Raw genomic sequence first — 16,958 nt, forward strand, 5'->3', positions numbered from 1 at the left:
GTTATTATGTTGTGTAACATCGCTCTATTCCTTAACATGATGGTCAGTCTAGTTCATTTTATAGGGAAGTGTTCATTACACATTCTATGATAGAAAGACAGCACTAGGTCTAAAGGTGCCCATTGGTACAATATTTTCCTCAGATGCGATCATTCACTCAGATTTATCGTAAATGATCGGAAGGTAACTATTGATTGTTCCCATAAAAGGTCAGATTAGGGCACATTGGGGCTGATTCACAAAGCTTTTCTGTTTAATTATCTCACTTTACTTATTAACTCACTATTTATCTCTCCTAAATGATTTAACTCATGATTTTTCTTATGTACTACTTGTGTTCATCTTATGCATTAGCCTTCCTTTTCTCTTTTCTCTTTAAGCTACTAACATTCTAATCTACCAGATTTTTCATTCTAATTGACCATAGAATATTTCATGTCGATTTTCTCCACATACTGTGTGGTTTTCTGTACAGTTTGGCAATAAAAATCTGATTCACTGTTTGCATCTGAGGAAAATATTGTACCGTTAATGGGTACATCATATCAAGTATAGTCCATTTAGCAGTGATTTGTCTGACCACTGTTGCAAAAAATTTTAAAATTTAAAATACTTACAGATACGATGAACATTTGTCTCAGAGTAAGATGAAATAAAAAGTCTTTTTTTGCCTATGTCGTTGACACTTACAGTAGGTGGTACAAATCTGACTGGTTTTCGACTAGTCCATCTCCTCACTGGGAATTCTCAGGGATCTCTTTCCTTTCAAAAGAACTTGGTGAATATAAGTTGCTCAGTCCAACTGCCAAAATGGTATGCAAATGAGCTGGGAGTCTTGACAGCATTTTTGTGTAGGTCCTTTCCAGGGTTTCTTTTGTAAAGCATAAAGGATACACTGGAATCCCCCATGAGAAGATGAACTATTTCAAAACTATTGAACTATTTCATATTTGTGAGCTTTTTATTACTTATTGTAAGTGACGGTGACATAGAAGAAAAGTAATTTGTAGTGCATTTTACACTGGGAGAGATGTATGTCTTATAAGTATGTGTATACATGTGTTTTAAATTTTACAGTTGCTCATGATAGTCCCTTTAAAGGACTCCTGAGGTGAAGAAATAAATCTATCTTTACTTACTTCTAAAAAAATGACTGGAAGAAGCTCCAGGTAAGTGAAAATAGATGTATTTCTTCGCCTCGGGAGTCCTTTAAGGAAGAACTGTTCTTGTTCTGCAAATTTGTCAGAATTAGCAGTTCTTATATCTCATTCATTGATGTTGTGATAAAGAACATTTCTCTTACACACCCTTCGATAATTCCTACAGGTCATTTAGAAAACCAGTTGCAGCAGTGTAGTGCACAATCACCAATCAAAGAACAGTTTTCTTTTTTTTAAACCTGTAGTAGAATGTTTTTGAAAACTTGTAATGAAACAGTTACCGTATAATCATCTGACTGACTTGGTCAACATTTCTTTTGTCAAGTTTTATACTGTGTATAGACCGCAGTATTGGGGTATACTAGGTTTATTAATGGGAACCTGAAGCGAGAGGAACATTGTGGCTGCAATATTTATTTCCTTTTAAACAATACCAGTTGCCTGGCTGTCCTGCTGCAGTAGTGTTTGAATCACGCACCAGAAACAAGCTTGCAGCTAACTGCGGCAGACTTGGGTCAGAAAATCTGATCTGCTTGCTTGTTCAGGGTCTATAGAGGCAGAGGATCATTGGGATAGCCAGGCAATTTGCATTGGTAAAGAAGAAATTACATATGTCTGCCTTCATATGTCTCTCACTTCAGATTCCCTTCAAGCAAATTATTCCAAAAACAGTGGTACTGTGCAAATGTAGGAACAAATAACCAATCAGATTTCATTTTACTTGAAAGGTTAAATTTGATCATCAATTTGCTCAGTGTTTCTTGGTAAAGGTTTTTTTTATCTGGAAGTGGAGTCTCTTCTACTCGTTAGTCATAATATAAGCTTTTGAAATACTTGAATACTGAATAGCAGCAATCATTTCAGCACAAGTCATCTCATAGTATAGATGCCATACACAACTAGATCACAATCTACATACAAAACTGATTAAAAACCAGAAAAGTGACTGAGACTCTCCTTATCAGCAGGTTGACAACTGCCCAAATGGGTGTAGGGTACAAGGCCTGATTTCCAAATCTGAGCAAGAATTTGTCAGTCGAATGGAAACAACAAAACAATCCTGGGTGACAAGTAACTCCAAACACATAAAAACCTTTGCAGAAATAAAACAACTTTATGAAGTTGCAGAGAGAGACATGCTTAAAGATCAAGGCAAGTACCTCATAGATCTGAATACAAAGGTACTCAGATGCCCATTGTTGGCATCCATTTTGTTGACTGGAACAATATTTCAAAAAGCTTTATTGACTAATTTACTGGGGATCTCTAACAGGCAACACGTCCTCCACCTCAGTTGGTAATGGTATACATAAATAACTAGGAATCCTCATTGCTGTTAAAGGGACTCCGAGCAGTGCAGAAACTATGGAAAGATGCATATCATTTTAAAGCTCTCTTTCTCCTCTTTCCAATGATATATAAACCGCCGCCCTGTGCCTTTTAGTTTTTGCTATTTTCACGATTGAAATTGCCACAGCCTCGAATTCAATCGCGAAAATAGAGAAAACTAAAAGGTGTAGGGCGACGATTTAGGTGTCACCAGAAAGAGGAGAAAGAGAGCTTTAAAATGATATCCATCTTTCCATAGTTACTTGTATTACACAGGACGACACTTTCCCCAGTGTCAGCAGCTCCATTCAGCAGAATGGAGATGCTGACTTTAGGACAAAGTCGCCCTGTGTAATACATTGTAACTATGGAAAGATGGATATCATTTTAAAGCTCTCTTTCTCCTCTTTCTGGTGACACCTAAATCGTCCCCCTACGCCTTTTAGTTTTCTCTATTTTCGCGATTGAAATCGCGGCCGCGGCAATTTCAATCGCGAAAATAGCGAAAAGTAAAAGGCGTAGGGCGGCGGTGTATATATCATTGGAAAGAGGAGAAAGAGAGCTTTAAAATGATATGCATCTTTCCATAGTTTCTGCAAACAGTGAAGAGGCGGCACACAAAAGGCTTGCTATTTAAAGCATATATTGATGGAGCAACACTACATGTTACGAACCATCACGGTTCTTCATCAGGTGAAGAACCGTGATGGTTCGTAACATGTAGTGTTGCTCCATCAATATATGCTTTAAATAGCAAGCCTTTTGTGTGCCGCCTCTTCACTGTTTGCATGATTCTACCCTCAGGTGGGTGACCTGAGTGAGGCGTAGCACCGGCAGTTCAAGGATTAATTTTCCTGAAGGGGTTCCAGGACCGTGGCCAAGTTCACAGTGTGTTTTCCATAGTTTCTGCACTGCTCGGAGTCCCTTTAACTTAAGAGGTGACTATAAAGCAGTATTCACACTATGGCCCATATGCAATTCAGTTTTCTCCTGAGTTTTCTACTAGGTGATATTTTTACACTTGCCAATAAAATGCCTTTTACACCACCAACAAGCAAGAAAATACACAAAATCATTTTGATAGTACTTTTCACCTACTTTCTGGTGCTTTTATTATTGCAAAGTGCACTAAAGTTATTTCAAATTGAAGATGAAAAATTATCTCCTCGGAGAAAACTTGGCCCGTATGCAATAAACTTTTTCTCCTGAGTTGTCTCCCAGGAGATAATTTTTCATCTTTTATTTTAAATAACTTTTCTGCATTTTGCAATTAAAAAAAGGACCATAAAGTACCGGTAGTTGAAAAACTACTACCAAAATTATTTTGAGTACTGTAAATGCATTCTTTTTTACAAGTTGTGAAAATATCACCTAGGAGAAAACTTATATCACCTAGGAGAAAACTCATACCAAAAGTAGTCGAAAAAGTACTACCAAAGTGATTTTGTATATTTTCTTGCTTGCTGGGGGTTTAAAAGGAACTGACAATGTGTGAAAATATCAACTTGGAGAAAACTAAGGAGAAAAATTGAACTGCATTTGGGCCCTTGTCAATAAAATGCCCACAGCAAGCAAGAAAATACACAGAATCCTTTTCATAGGTCTTTTTCTACTTCTTTTGGTAAATTTTTTAAAAACTTTTCATAGAGGTTGGCGCTCATGATGCTTTTGAAGGCTCAATGACTGTATGCACAACACATTCAAGGTTTACAATACTACACATTCAAAATTAAAAGTCCATCAATAAATAAAAAAAAGTCCATCAATAAATAAAATTCTTCATCAGAACGAATTGCAGATCTTCAGATGTATAGAGGCCACCACCACACCCTTTGTGTGCCACTCACCGCAATACACAGACCAACCAATGGTCTATATGCACAACGGGACCGTTCCCGGGTCGTCCCCCACCTCTCTGGCACCAGTAAGTTGCAAAGTCCTCCCTTTAGGCCGACTGTCCTCTTGGTTACCTCAATAAAAAGCCTCATATAGTGCAATATCGCTTTAAAAGGTTTATTTAGTAAAAAGTACAAGTTACACTCACATGCTCCTCCATAAAAATGCTCGCTCAGAGTAATTTTTTAAACGGGCTCTCCCCCGTGATTGATGGCCAGGGCTGGCAGGCTCCGGATAAGCGTATGCTCCCTCTCACCTCCGCCGCGCGCTCGGTAGATGAAAGGACCTTCCGCGTTCGCCGCCTCGCCACCGCTTGTAAGACGCTTCAGTCCTTCCGCATCAGACTCCGCCTGCCAGCCCTGGCCATCAATCACGGGGGAGAGCCCGTTTAAAAAATTACTCTGAGCGAGCATTTTTATGGAGGAGCATGTGAGTGTAACTTGTACTTTTTACTAAATAAACCTTTTAAAGCGATATTGCACTATATGAGGCTTTTTATTGAGGTAACCAAGAGGACAGTCGGCCTAAAGGGAGGACTTTGCAACTTACTGGTGCCAGAGAGGTGGGGGACGACCCGGGAACGGTCCCGTTGTGCATATAGACCATTGGTTGGTCTGTGTATTGCGGTGAGTGGCACACAAAGGGTGTGGTGGTGGCCTCTATACATCTGAAGATCTGCAATTCGTTCTGATGAAGAATTTTATTTATTGATGGACTTTTTTTTATTTATTGATGGACTTTTAATTTTGAATGTGTAGTATTGTAAACCTTGAATGTGTTGTGCATACAGTCATTGAGCCTTCAAAAGCATCGTGAGCGCCAACCTCTATGAAAAGTTTTTGATATATTGCTATAGAGGAGGCGAACTGGTGTTATATATGTGACAGGAGTTTGGAAAGAGTCTTTGCTGTGAGCGCTAACCTCTTGCTGCTAAATTTTTTAAACTACGAAATGCTGAAAAGGTATTTTAAAGGGAACCTAAACTGAGATGGACATGGATTTTTCCTTTTAAAATCATAAATACCAGTTGCCTGACTCTCCTGCTGATCCTGTGTCTCTAATACTTTTAGCCACAGCCCCTGAACAAGCATGCAGATCAGGTGCTCTGACTGAAGTCAGACTGGATTAGCTGCATGCTTGTTTCAGGTCTGTGATTCAGCTACTACTGCAGCCAAAGAGATCAGCAGGACTGACAAGCAACTGGTATTGTTTAAAAGGAAACATCCATATCGTTCTCAGTTAAGGTTCCCTGTAAAGCGAAAATGTATCTCAGAGGAGAAAACTTTAGAGAAAAAAAAAGTGGAGATGAAAAATAAACTGAAATTGAGATTTATACTTCTATTTATAATAATTCCAGAATTTGTATAGCGCCTTTCTCCTATCAGACTCAAAGCGCTTGCGAGGCAGCCACAAGAGCGCACTCAGTAGGCAGTAGCAGTGTTAGGGAGACCTGCCCAAGAAACTCCTTACTGAATAGGTGCAGCTTACTGAACAGGCAGAACTGAGATTTGAACCCAGGTCTCCTGTGTCATAGGCAGAACCTACTATTCAGCCACATGTATACTACGATACTGCTTTGTGTCACATGACCCTGTACCTTCCTGTGCAACCCACAACACCGCGCACCCCAGCCTGTACTTTTCAATGTGCAATGACACACCATCATTCCATGAGCAGCTCCCTCTTTCATGTGCAGACAGACCCACTCTTCAATGTATATTTGTTATGGTCATTTGAGCAGCAGACATGTACTTCCATGAGCATCAGGTTCTCTTTTCCATGTCCAGCCCCCCATGTTTAGTCTTCGCCCCCCCCCCCCCTTCACAACCTACCTGATGTTTGCAGAAATCCTGAATAATGAAGAGATGTGTTGTTCCTCCTACCCACTCATGTCTGTTCTGAGCAGATATATCCTGGTCCATCATACCTTTACTGCACAGGCAAAGTACCAGAAAATACTGTTCTGAGATGTCCAGCCAACGTGATACATAACATTTGGGGCAGAGCTTTCACTACAAGTCCCTTACCCCTCTTTCACTTTGCAGAAAACCTTTGCCTAATACCAACCTGTAAGGGATAAGGGGCGAACAAGGCTTGGGGGGGGGGGGGGGGGGAGTTACTCTCCTTTTTTCAATTCATTCTTATAATAAATACCTGAAAAAAAAGTCTTGACAGTTATGTGTTATCAAGTAAGCCATTTTTAAAGGAGGTCAGTCGCTGGCTACTTAATGTCAATGACTTTCCCTGTATTGGGCTACATTTTGTTTCTAAGAGTTCAGTCTGTGCCCACTCCTTGCAGTCTGCACAGTAAGATAAGGCATTCCAAGCAGCAACAGCAGAAACGCCACCCACAGAACCCTTTAAGTCCCTCAACTCAGCTGCTTCAGGATTTGCATCCACAGAAAGCCTAATTTCACACATAAAGGTAACATTTAAACAGTGATTTATAAGATATTAGACGGTGTATATAGAGGAACTTTAACATTTGGGCTACCACTTTATCAATAGATTAGTTCACAAAAAATGTGTTTTTAAAAACATGAATATTTTAATGCACAGTGCATTATAAAATTCCAAAATCCCAGTTGCACCAATTCAGTCCTTCTTCTACTTGGAGATTGGCTGCATTCCGTCAGCCAGTAGAGTTGCTCATGTGTAGCACAACTAATGGAGGAGCATGACATCAGTATCTTCAGCTGTGATCTCTTTTTCTCTAATCTAGTGTATGTAGGAAAAATAAGCAACAGTGACTACAGTGTGAGCCTCACTGATAAGAAATTCACATTTTTATCTCTTTCTTGCTCTCAGAAGCCATTTTCTGCTAGGAAAGTGTTTTATAGTTAGAATTTCTTATCAGTGAGGGTCACACTGTAGTCACTTCCTGTCTGAGTCAGCACTGGGTCAGCCACTTACATACCTGATATTTAACTCTTTCAGAGAGAGAAAGAAAAAAAAGGAACACAGCATAGTTATTTGTGTTCTAGGCACTGTACATACACATGTCTATCTCATCATGTCACACGTCACTTCGGGTATCCTTTAACAAGCTCTTGAGATGTTAAGGCCATATGTTTTGGGTCATACATCTGTGTTGTAACTCAACATTTTATCAGATTGGGAGTAAGGTACAGTCAGCATGCAGGGAAGTTACACCTGTTTGCTCACTTATGGCCTTGACAAGGGGATTCTCAGTAACCTGTGTTGGTGATGAATTAAACTTTAATTGTGCTCACCATACGCCTGGAAGTTGCCTCTACCTACACTTGGATTGCCAAATCCTGCCACGTACCAGTTACTACTTCCTCCAAGAGTTACAACAAGTGCAGACCACCTACTACTGGCAAAATATCATCCCTAAACACTATCTTCCTATTACCAGCAATACCTGCCCATTCCATAATACTAGCCCCACCATGTTTCATTTATGATACATCATGGTTTAAATCATGAGCCGTTCCTTTCCTTCACTTTTCTCTTCCCATCATCGTGCTACACATTGATTTAAATTTCACTCGTCGAAAGAATGTAATTCCAGAGTTGGGTTGCTTTCTTTTTTATGCTGTCTGCCCAATTCTGGCCTTCCGATTCATGAGGTTTGAAAGTGGTCGCCATCTTGGGGTAAACTCTCTCTATTTAATTTCATGGAGCTTCTCCATCTCCCAATTGGAGAAACGACAATGGTGCACCTGTCTCTGGGAGAATGTTCTTGAGCAACTTGGCTAGATGTGGAGGGTTTTTTCTTCATCACTGAAAGAGCATTTATTAATATTTATGCATAACACATTTCAGACACGTTGAGAAACTTTGCTCATTATGGAAATGAGCTCAGGAGGAAACTGCTGAAACTCAAGCTAAAAGTGAAGAACCAAGTGACAAAAGTCAATCATTTGCTTGGTGAGGTGCAGGATCAAATTACAACAATGAAGAGACTGGAAGTAAGAGCTATTCTCGAAATTTTAAGAAATAAACTGAAAGTGCATAAATGTTCAATTTAAATTAACTTTATTTGATACTAGTAAATATGCGACCACAGGGCATGGCAGAGGCCAATATATTATAGGCACTTACTGAGGTGGTGTTAGGTATCAGACAAGTGGGTAGCCAAGGTTAATGTTCAGCACAGGCCCACATGGCAGAGGTAAACTAGGACTTGGCCAAGGGTTTTGGGAGGTCTAGTACAGAGTGCACATGTGTGTTGGTTATGTTTAGGCATAGGGTCAGGGCCGGATTTCAGCCAAGGCCACAGTTGCCATGGCCTAGGGTGCCACAAGAGCCAGGGAGGGTTGCGTGCAACGAACAGGTACTAGTCGCATAACCTGTCAAAACACTTTAAGCTCTGCTGCTACACGACTGCAGTCTGTGTCACTATCTCCTGCCGGCTCAGCTGCCAGTGTGCTGTGTGACGGGGCGATAATGTACACAGATCATAGACAGCAGTGGGCGGGTAGTTTCTGCTGTTGTGCTGTACAAATCTGGCTCTGTATAGGGTGGGCATTCAGGACTCTCGTATGTATACTACATGCAGCTGCAGTGCATGCAGGTAAAGCATAGATAATCATCGTAGACTAAACATCTCTGGAAGGGAAGGGCTACATCCATTCTACAGCAATAAATAGACGTAGGAAGTGTTTATGATGCTGAAGCCAGGAAAATTACCTTTAAAGTGGGTATCCTGAATATTTTTCTGGTTTCTATTCTATGTCACTGCAGTGCCTCTTTAGGGTGCCTACTAATGAAACATCCTTGATTATACAATTTTACCAAATCTATGTAGTAAAAGGGTAAACAGAGTGAATATACTGTACTTCGAATAGATACTCTATGTACCCTCTCATGTTAAGAAGAAGTGAAAAAAATTTACAATTAGGATTGCATCATTAGTGGGCACCTTTAAGCCGGTTTCACACTGTATTTTGTCATCAGCGTTGCGGCCCAAAACAGGCCTTCAGGGAATACCGCGTTACCATGCAGTATTCCCCTTCTGGCATCTGGCCAAACAGGAAGTAACGCGTGCTCGCGGTCACTTCCTGTTTCGGGTATGTGAAAGTGCATGGAAGCGTATTGTAAAAATACACTTTCATGCATGCACGTCGCAACATCACTGCACCGCCGCCAACATTTTCAAAATTCCGGTCCGACGCACTTCAACCCAGTTACGCGCGCTAACAGAGCTATGGCAACCCATCAGTTTGAGGTCCGGCGCACCGCACCGTCGGTAATATGGAAGCACCCACAGACTTTAATTGCACTGCGATAGCAGTGTGGTTAATCGCCGCGACACACCACCACAGTGTGTAAGGGCCCTTAGAGTATTTTCACTTTTACAATGAACTGTGTTCTGCACTTGTGTTTTAGGTGGATGTTGACATCAAGGTTCGTTCCTGCAAAGGATCATGTAAAGATGTTCCCTGGCACATAATCAACCTGGATACTTACGACACCTGGAACCGCCATTTGGATGCAATGAAACATTATCAACTGGCTGAAGATAAAAACATGTGCTATATTAATCTTAGTTTAGCACAAACGAATGTCACCAGTTTCAGTGAACATTTTCCTCTAATGCAAGGAAAAGGCTTGAGCCTCTTTGAACACATAGACCAGTTTGCAGTTAAATTGGAAGATGAGGATAAGGAAACTGACTCTGATTATTTATAGTAATCTCTCCATCAAGCTATTTTACGGGTATTTACAAATATTTATTTCAACTATTTGAATTCAGGCTCGGTTCACACTTGAGCTGATAAAAGTACTGATTTATGGATCGTAAATTAGAAGAGGAATGGAAACTCAAACAGGACGTACATTAAAAAATAGCGTCATAAAAAAATGGTGCAGGGTGATGCCTATAACATCTTGCTACTAAGGTTACTTAATGTTTTAGAAAGGTCCTAAAACTTTAAATAACCTTAGTAACAAGATGTCATTACCGGCATCTGCATACATTACCTGGTCTCAGCGATTGTGTCTCCTCCTCCACTTCCTGGTTATGCAAGAGTGTGCAAGAGTCCTGCAGCCAGCCTATCACCATGCAGAGACTGAAGCCGCATGATGATTGGCTTGTTGCAGGACAGCTGCAAACTACCTAGGCAATGGAGGAGACGCAGTCGCTTGGGACAAGTTAATGTATCCCTTCACCCAGTGTCGGACTGGGAGGTGAAAAAACGGAGGAAATCCACCTGCTGGCCAAGCAGCAGAAACCCTGTGCTATCATTCCCAATAGATACTTGTAGCAAGTCTTCACTTTGAGTAGCAACACCTGATTACTGCTGCTTGGCCAGCAAGTGGATTTCCTCAGCGTTTCCAGCTCCCAGTCCGACACTGCCTTCACCCCTGCCTACTCACACTAATACCTCCAACTACCTATGCCTAACCCAAAGACTCCCCATGTTCCTAACCCTAACCACTCCACCCCTGCTGCCTAACCCTAACCACTCCACCCCCATGCCTAACCCTAACCCGCTGCCTGATTGAACCTACTTCCTTCTATCAGAGGCAGCAATAGTAAAAACCTCAATTAATGTCAAGGAGTTTAAATTATGGTGCCCGATATATAGAGGTACTAGGCCTGCCATTTTTATCGGTACTCATCCTGCATCATTTTTATCTGTTTCCCAATTGCTTGCTATGTTAGGTATAGGAACCAATTACATATGTACAGTCTAACGGATCCCTTCATTCTGGTACACTTAGAGCAACGCAAGTCCCGACCTGCACCATTTTTGTGGATAAACGGATGTGTTTCCCATAAAAGCCTATGTTGGAAACACATCCATTCTGGAAGTACCTCATTAAAGCACTTGGGTGGATTTTGCACTGTCTGCTCCAGTTGGCCATTTGCAATTCAGCTCTAGTGTGGCCTGAGCCAAAATGTGTTCACAGACAGAAGGGAACTTCTGGCTATATTTAATGCTAGTCTCATGTCTATAAAGGCACCAGATATGGCTAGCTGACTGGTTTGAGAACTTCCTGTAGCATGCTTCAGCAGCATCTGCAGTTTACTCCTTGGTCATAACCCATCTAGGCTGTGTAAGCAACATAACCACCATTGCTTGGTTGAACTAAGCATAAGTGTTTATGAGGATGCCTAAAACAAGAAAGCCAAGGAGTGTCTGGATCACTCCTACTACCCCAGATGTCTGAAGGAAGTCTAAGTTTTGAATGTATAGTGTGTCTTGAAATATCTACATAATAGTGTTTTTGCTTTTTCTACCTGTACATTAAGACACATAGCATATATTTATTAACTAACACAGCCCATTCTCAGAGCCTTCAGTAATGAGAACAGTCAGAGGATATAGACTTTTGTGTCTAGTGTGACTATAAGGAAATTAGCGTTGTAAGGCCCACTAAATACCACAACTAAGATCACCCTAAATTACTCTTCATGATGTTGAAGGACCGATGTCTAGAAAACTTTTTGATTGGCCCTTAGCTGAGTAGTCTGTTATCACATGCAGAGAGATGAGGTGTGATAAGCAGAAGCAAGCTAAAGCAGGAAATAACAACTGCAATTAATTTTATAGCTTGTCTTCTCACTACTGACCAGTCTACAGTCACACTCTGGAAAGGTGGCCAAAAACACCAGAGCCATCCCTGCACTGAAAGTACTAGACGTCAAGTGCTTTAGGAGGCGTACAATGTGAGGTGGTCACCTTGCTGTTTGTCCCCCACCTTCCACCAGCTAGTATCATACAAACTATGTTCATCATTGAGGCCATGCTTTGCTAGTACAGAAGCTGCATACGTTTCGCTAATTTACTTAGTTAGCTTAGTTAGCTGTCTTCTTTTACTACGGATCCACTGCTGCTGCTGGCCCCGCATGCTTGGACCCACTGCAGGGATGGGGTATGGCGCTCCCCAATGGATTGCAACAGATTAATAGGAATCTTCTCTCACCAGGGAGGATGCTAATTGGAGGATTCCCATTCATCTGTTGCAATTCAATTGGGAGTCCCATATCCTCCTGCGAGGGCTCCAACCTGTATACTGGTCTTTCCTCTCTTCAGTGGATCTGATCAGTGGTGCCAGCAGCGGCGGTGGGGCTGAATGTGACAGTGGTAGGTGGACCAGACGGGTGGGGAATGGCGATGCAAGCAGATCGAATTTACATTGAAAGTTAATGTGAACTTTGCATTTGGACAAGCGACGGAACACAGCATATCCTGAGCGGATCCACTGTGAACACACCGTGGTGCAATCGGTACAGTGTGAATCCAGCCTGAGGCATAATTCAGAGTAATGAAAATAATAAATCTTATAAATAAACAAACACAAGTCGACCTGTATGTAATCCAAAGACAGTCCTCAATCAAATGAACCCATTACTAATATTATATGCATTTTTAATACCATTCACTACTACGGCCAAAATGTTTTTTGAGAAGAAGTAAAAATGGTGTTCATAGTTATTGCTATTGTTTGAGACTTATGAAAACCATGCATACATAGTTTTTTGCCCAGTGGACCCAATTGATCTAATTTAAACAAGCAATCAAGAGATCACCAATCGAAAAACCTTCTTTGGACCTATAGCCCTCTTTAATTATCGGCCAGTCTCACTTCTTCCCTTTGCTTCCAAACTGCTAGAATGACACATCTATTCAGAATTGTCTGACTTCTGGCTCATTTACACTAGGGGCGTTTTCAGCCTTTTTTCAAGGCCAGGCGATTTTTAAAATCGCCTACAAAACGCTTGTGCAATGAATCTCTATGAGAAGGTTCATATCAGCGCGGTTCGTGCGCTGTGCATGCAGCAAAGCGGTGCCTGTACCAGTTTTGGGGCGATTTTGCCTCAATGGAAGGTATAGGAAAAACGCTCACAAAATCGCTTTCTGCAGCAATTGCGTTCGCGGTTTTAAGAAGAAATACATTGTATTTTTTCTTTTCCGGGTCAAAGAGTTCACTTCCTGACTTGCGTCAGGGAGTATATTACAAAACCGCTCTAGAAAAGCAATTTTACCAGAAACGCAGTGCGCAGTGGAGCGCCAGAAGGGAAAAAAACAAACAAAAATGCAAAACGTTTGCGTTTTCGTTTTTAGGTGTGAATGAGGCCTTCCTGTCTACTAACTCCTTGTTAGACTCCTTCCAGTCTGACTTCCGATCTCACCATTCCACTGAAACAGCCCTCACCAAAGTTGCAAACAACCTTAGAATTACAAAATTCAAAGGCCAATTTTTTATACTAATCATACTTGACCTTTCCTTTGCCTTTCACACTGTTGATCACTCTCTGCTTCTCCAGACAGTCTCATCACTGGGTGTCAAGGGACTAGCACATTCTTGGATTAGCAACTACCAGTCTTGACACTCTTTTTCACTGTCTCCTAACTCCTCTCCACACTCGCTATCTGTTGGTGTACCATAAGGCTCAGTTCTATGAACTCCTCTCCATCTATACTCATGGCCTGGGACAATTAATACACTCTTTTGGTTTCCAGTATCACCTCTATGCTGATGACACAAATATATCTCTCATCTCCTTCTGACCTCTCTACAGTATTATCTTGAGTACCTGACTGTGTACTGTCTACTGTTTCTGCATTCTTCAAACTTAACATGAACAAAACAGAGATTGGGATATTTCTTCTGTCTCTCTTCCTCCCTATAGTTTAATTACCATTAATGTAGAAAATTCCCCAATAACCTCAACTACTAAAGCTCACTGTCTGGGGGTAACTCTTTACTCTGAGCTCTCATTTAAACCACATATTAACACAAAAAGAACCTACTGTTACCTTCATCTCAAAAATATCGCCAGAATTCATCTTTTTACCTTGCACAAGAGGCTATTAAAATGCTTGTACATACGCTAATAATTTCCTGTATTGATAAAAACAGACTGGCACCTCCCTACAGAGCTCTGTTGCTTTTCTCATCCACCTCTCCTCCCCATCCTGTGATGTCGCCCCTCTTTGTCAATCCCTCCATTGGCTGCCAATCACCCAAAGGATGCAGTTCACTCCTAACAATATCATACAAAGCTCTACATAGGATATCCCCTCCATACATTTCCTTATCAATCTCCAAATATCATCCTTCCCGAGATCCTCTTGTTCTCCAGCTTGGTCACCTCCTCTAACCCTTACTTCCAGGACTTCTCACGAATGTTACTTCTCCTTTGGAACTACAAGCCTATGATTTGCTATAGCTACAATTTAAAGCTTACTGCCTCATTTGCTAAGCCCTTCATGTACTCTCCAATGTCTCTACCCCACTACCCATTAGACTGTAAGCTTGCAAGGGCCGAGACTTTTTCCATGTGTTTCCTATTTCTGTGCATTTTATGAAATGAACATCTATCAGTATTGGTGATGTTTTTCAAATTACACATCAACTATAAATATCTGTACCTGGTATCTGTATCACTGGTTATCCTGATTGTATAGTATGTTGAACTGCTCATGTACAGTATCTATGCTACCCATTATTTTATGTTTTTGTACAGCACTACAGAATGTGTTGGTGCTATATAAATAAAATAATATTAATAATATTTTGTCATATTTAGACATTAAATGTTAATCACATACCATTCCTGCCTGCCTGCCTGATTTTGTTTTGTTTTGTTTTGTTTTTTTGTTTGTTTGTTTTATTCTAAGGTTAACCTAAGGTGAATTTTTTTTTAAAAATACTTACCTCAGTAGAGGAAAGCATCCAATCAGTCCAGAGGCTTCCTGGATCCTCTTGGTGTCCACTGTTCCATCACTGGGTTCCTTTTAAGCATATCCAACAAAAAACTTTTCAGATATGCTCTCAGTGCATCTCTCCCTTCCAAGTATGAGCTCCTTCATACTGGGTATGTGCGAGAACAGCCTGCACATGCCCAGTACTTGTAGAAAGAAGCCTATTGTACACAGCTTTTTATTTCATGCACTAGCTGGCTTCAATCTACTGAGCATGTGCTGATTGTTCTAGCGCATGCCTAGTATTAAGAAGCTTGTATTTGGACAGAAGAACGGCCACAAAAGGATCCCGGACAGCAGCAGTGAGTTCTAATAGTAGATTACTGTAAAATCCAGAGTATCCAACGTGAAAGAGAGAATTAAGGCCCTGTTCTGACATCAGGCAATGTAATACCTCCACCAAAGGATATGGTGTCAGCAGAGGGCACAGAGGAGTCACCAGAGTGGTATAGATATCAAACTGCTTGATGTCAGTCCAGTGTGGGTTTTCTCTCTTAAAAGGACTGTTAAGTTAACACTAATTTTTCCTTCAAAAAGGGTTGGGCAAAGAAGATCTGAGAGAAACTGCCCACCCGGCCCTACTTTTGCATTCTTATATGACATGGCTCTTCCAGTTCCTCCTGTGTTCTCTGAAATCCTCCTCTGAATGTGATCTTAACATTATCGTTGACACCAATAATTCTGTCGCCACTAAACTTCTGTCACTGACATCCTCCTTTGGATTGTCTCAGTAGTCACTGCTCTAACTTACACTGATGGCCATACACTTGACCTCATATTTACTCATCTCTGTACTGTCACTGAATTTACTAATGTTCTGCTCCCTCTCTCTGACCATAACTTTTCTTCTCTTTATCCTCTTTTCCTACTGTGCTGGCACAAGTACACTAATTTATTTGCAGAAACTACCGCAACCTAGACATGCAATCTATCTCTAATGCCCTGGTACCCAGTGGCGTAGAGGCCGCGGTCGCAGGCCGGCAGGTACACAGGTAGTTGGCTAACTATACTGGGGGCACCTATACCTGCTTACCTATACTGGGGGCACCCAAGCCTGGATACTTATACTGGTAGCTCTTATACCTGGCTACCTATACTGGGGGAACTTATAGCTGGCTTCCTATACTGGGGCACCTATACTTGACTACCTATACTTGGTTCAACTATAGCTGGCTACTTATACTCGGCCACCTATACCTGGCTACCCATGCTGGGGACACCTATTCCTGGCTACCTATACAGCTGCACCTATACTTGTTACCTATACTGGAGGCACCTATACATGGCTACCTTTACTAGAGATACACATACCTGGCTACCTATAATGGAGGCACCCATACCTGGCTACCTTTACTAGGGGCACCTGTAGCTGGCTACCTAGACTGGGGGCACCTATAGCTGGCTACCTATACTGAGGGCACCTATACCTGGCTACCTATACTGGGGGCACCTATACCTGGCTACCTATACTGGGCCACCTATACCAGGTTAGCTATACTGGGGAAATCTATAACAGGCTAACTATACTGGGGGCACCTATACCTGGCTACCGATACTGGAGCCACCTATAGCTGGCTAACCTATACTGGGGGCACCTATAACAGGCTACCTATACTGAGGGCACCTATACCTGGCTACCTATACTGGGGGCACCTATACCTGGCTACCTATACTGGGCCACCTATACCAGGCTACCTATACTGGGGAAACCTATAACAGGCTACCTATACTGGGGGCACCTATACCTGGCTACCGATACTAGAGCCACCCATAGCTGGCTAACCTATACTGGGGGCACCTATACTTGGTTACCTATACTGGGGCAGCCTATACCTCACTACCTATAATTCGCTACCTATACCTAGCTGTCACAAACTATGTCTTGCCA

The 16,958-nt window shown here is 41.6% G+C and overlaps 1 protein-coding gene across 1 annotated transcript; it reads left to right on the forward strand.

Moving 5' to 3' along the window:
* Positions 1 to 67: 67 nt before the first annotated feature.
* On the forward strand, positions 68 to 14,919 carry LOC137570185 (fibrinogen alpha chain-like). The gene is made up of 3 exons (XM_068278898.1): positions 68 to 2,312; positions 8,175 to 8,320; positions 9,741 to 14,919. Exons 1-3 carry the CDS (start codon positions 2,201 to 2,203, stop codon positions 10,041 to 10,043), a joined length of 561 nt encoding a protein of 186 aa, XP_068134999.1. The 5' UTR covers positions 68 to 2,200; the 3' UTR covers positions 10,044 to 14,919.
* The last annotated feature ends 2,039 nt before the right edge of the window (positions 14,920 to 16,958 follow it).

This window comes from Hyperolius riggenbachi, chromosome 1 (genome assembly GCF_040937935.1).
Source record: "Hyperolius riggenbachi isolate aHypRig1 chromosome 1, aHypRig1.pri, whole genome shotgun sequence".
NCBI classification, from domain to species: domain Eukaryota; kingdom Metazoa; phylum Chordata; class Amphibia; order Anura; family Hyperoliidae; genus Hyperolius; species Hyperolius riggenbachi.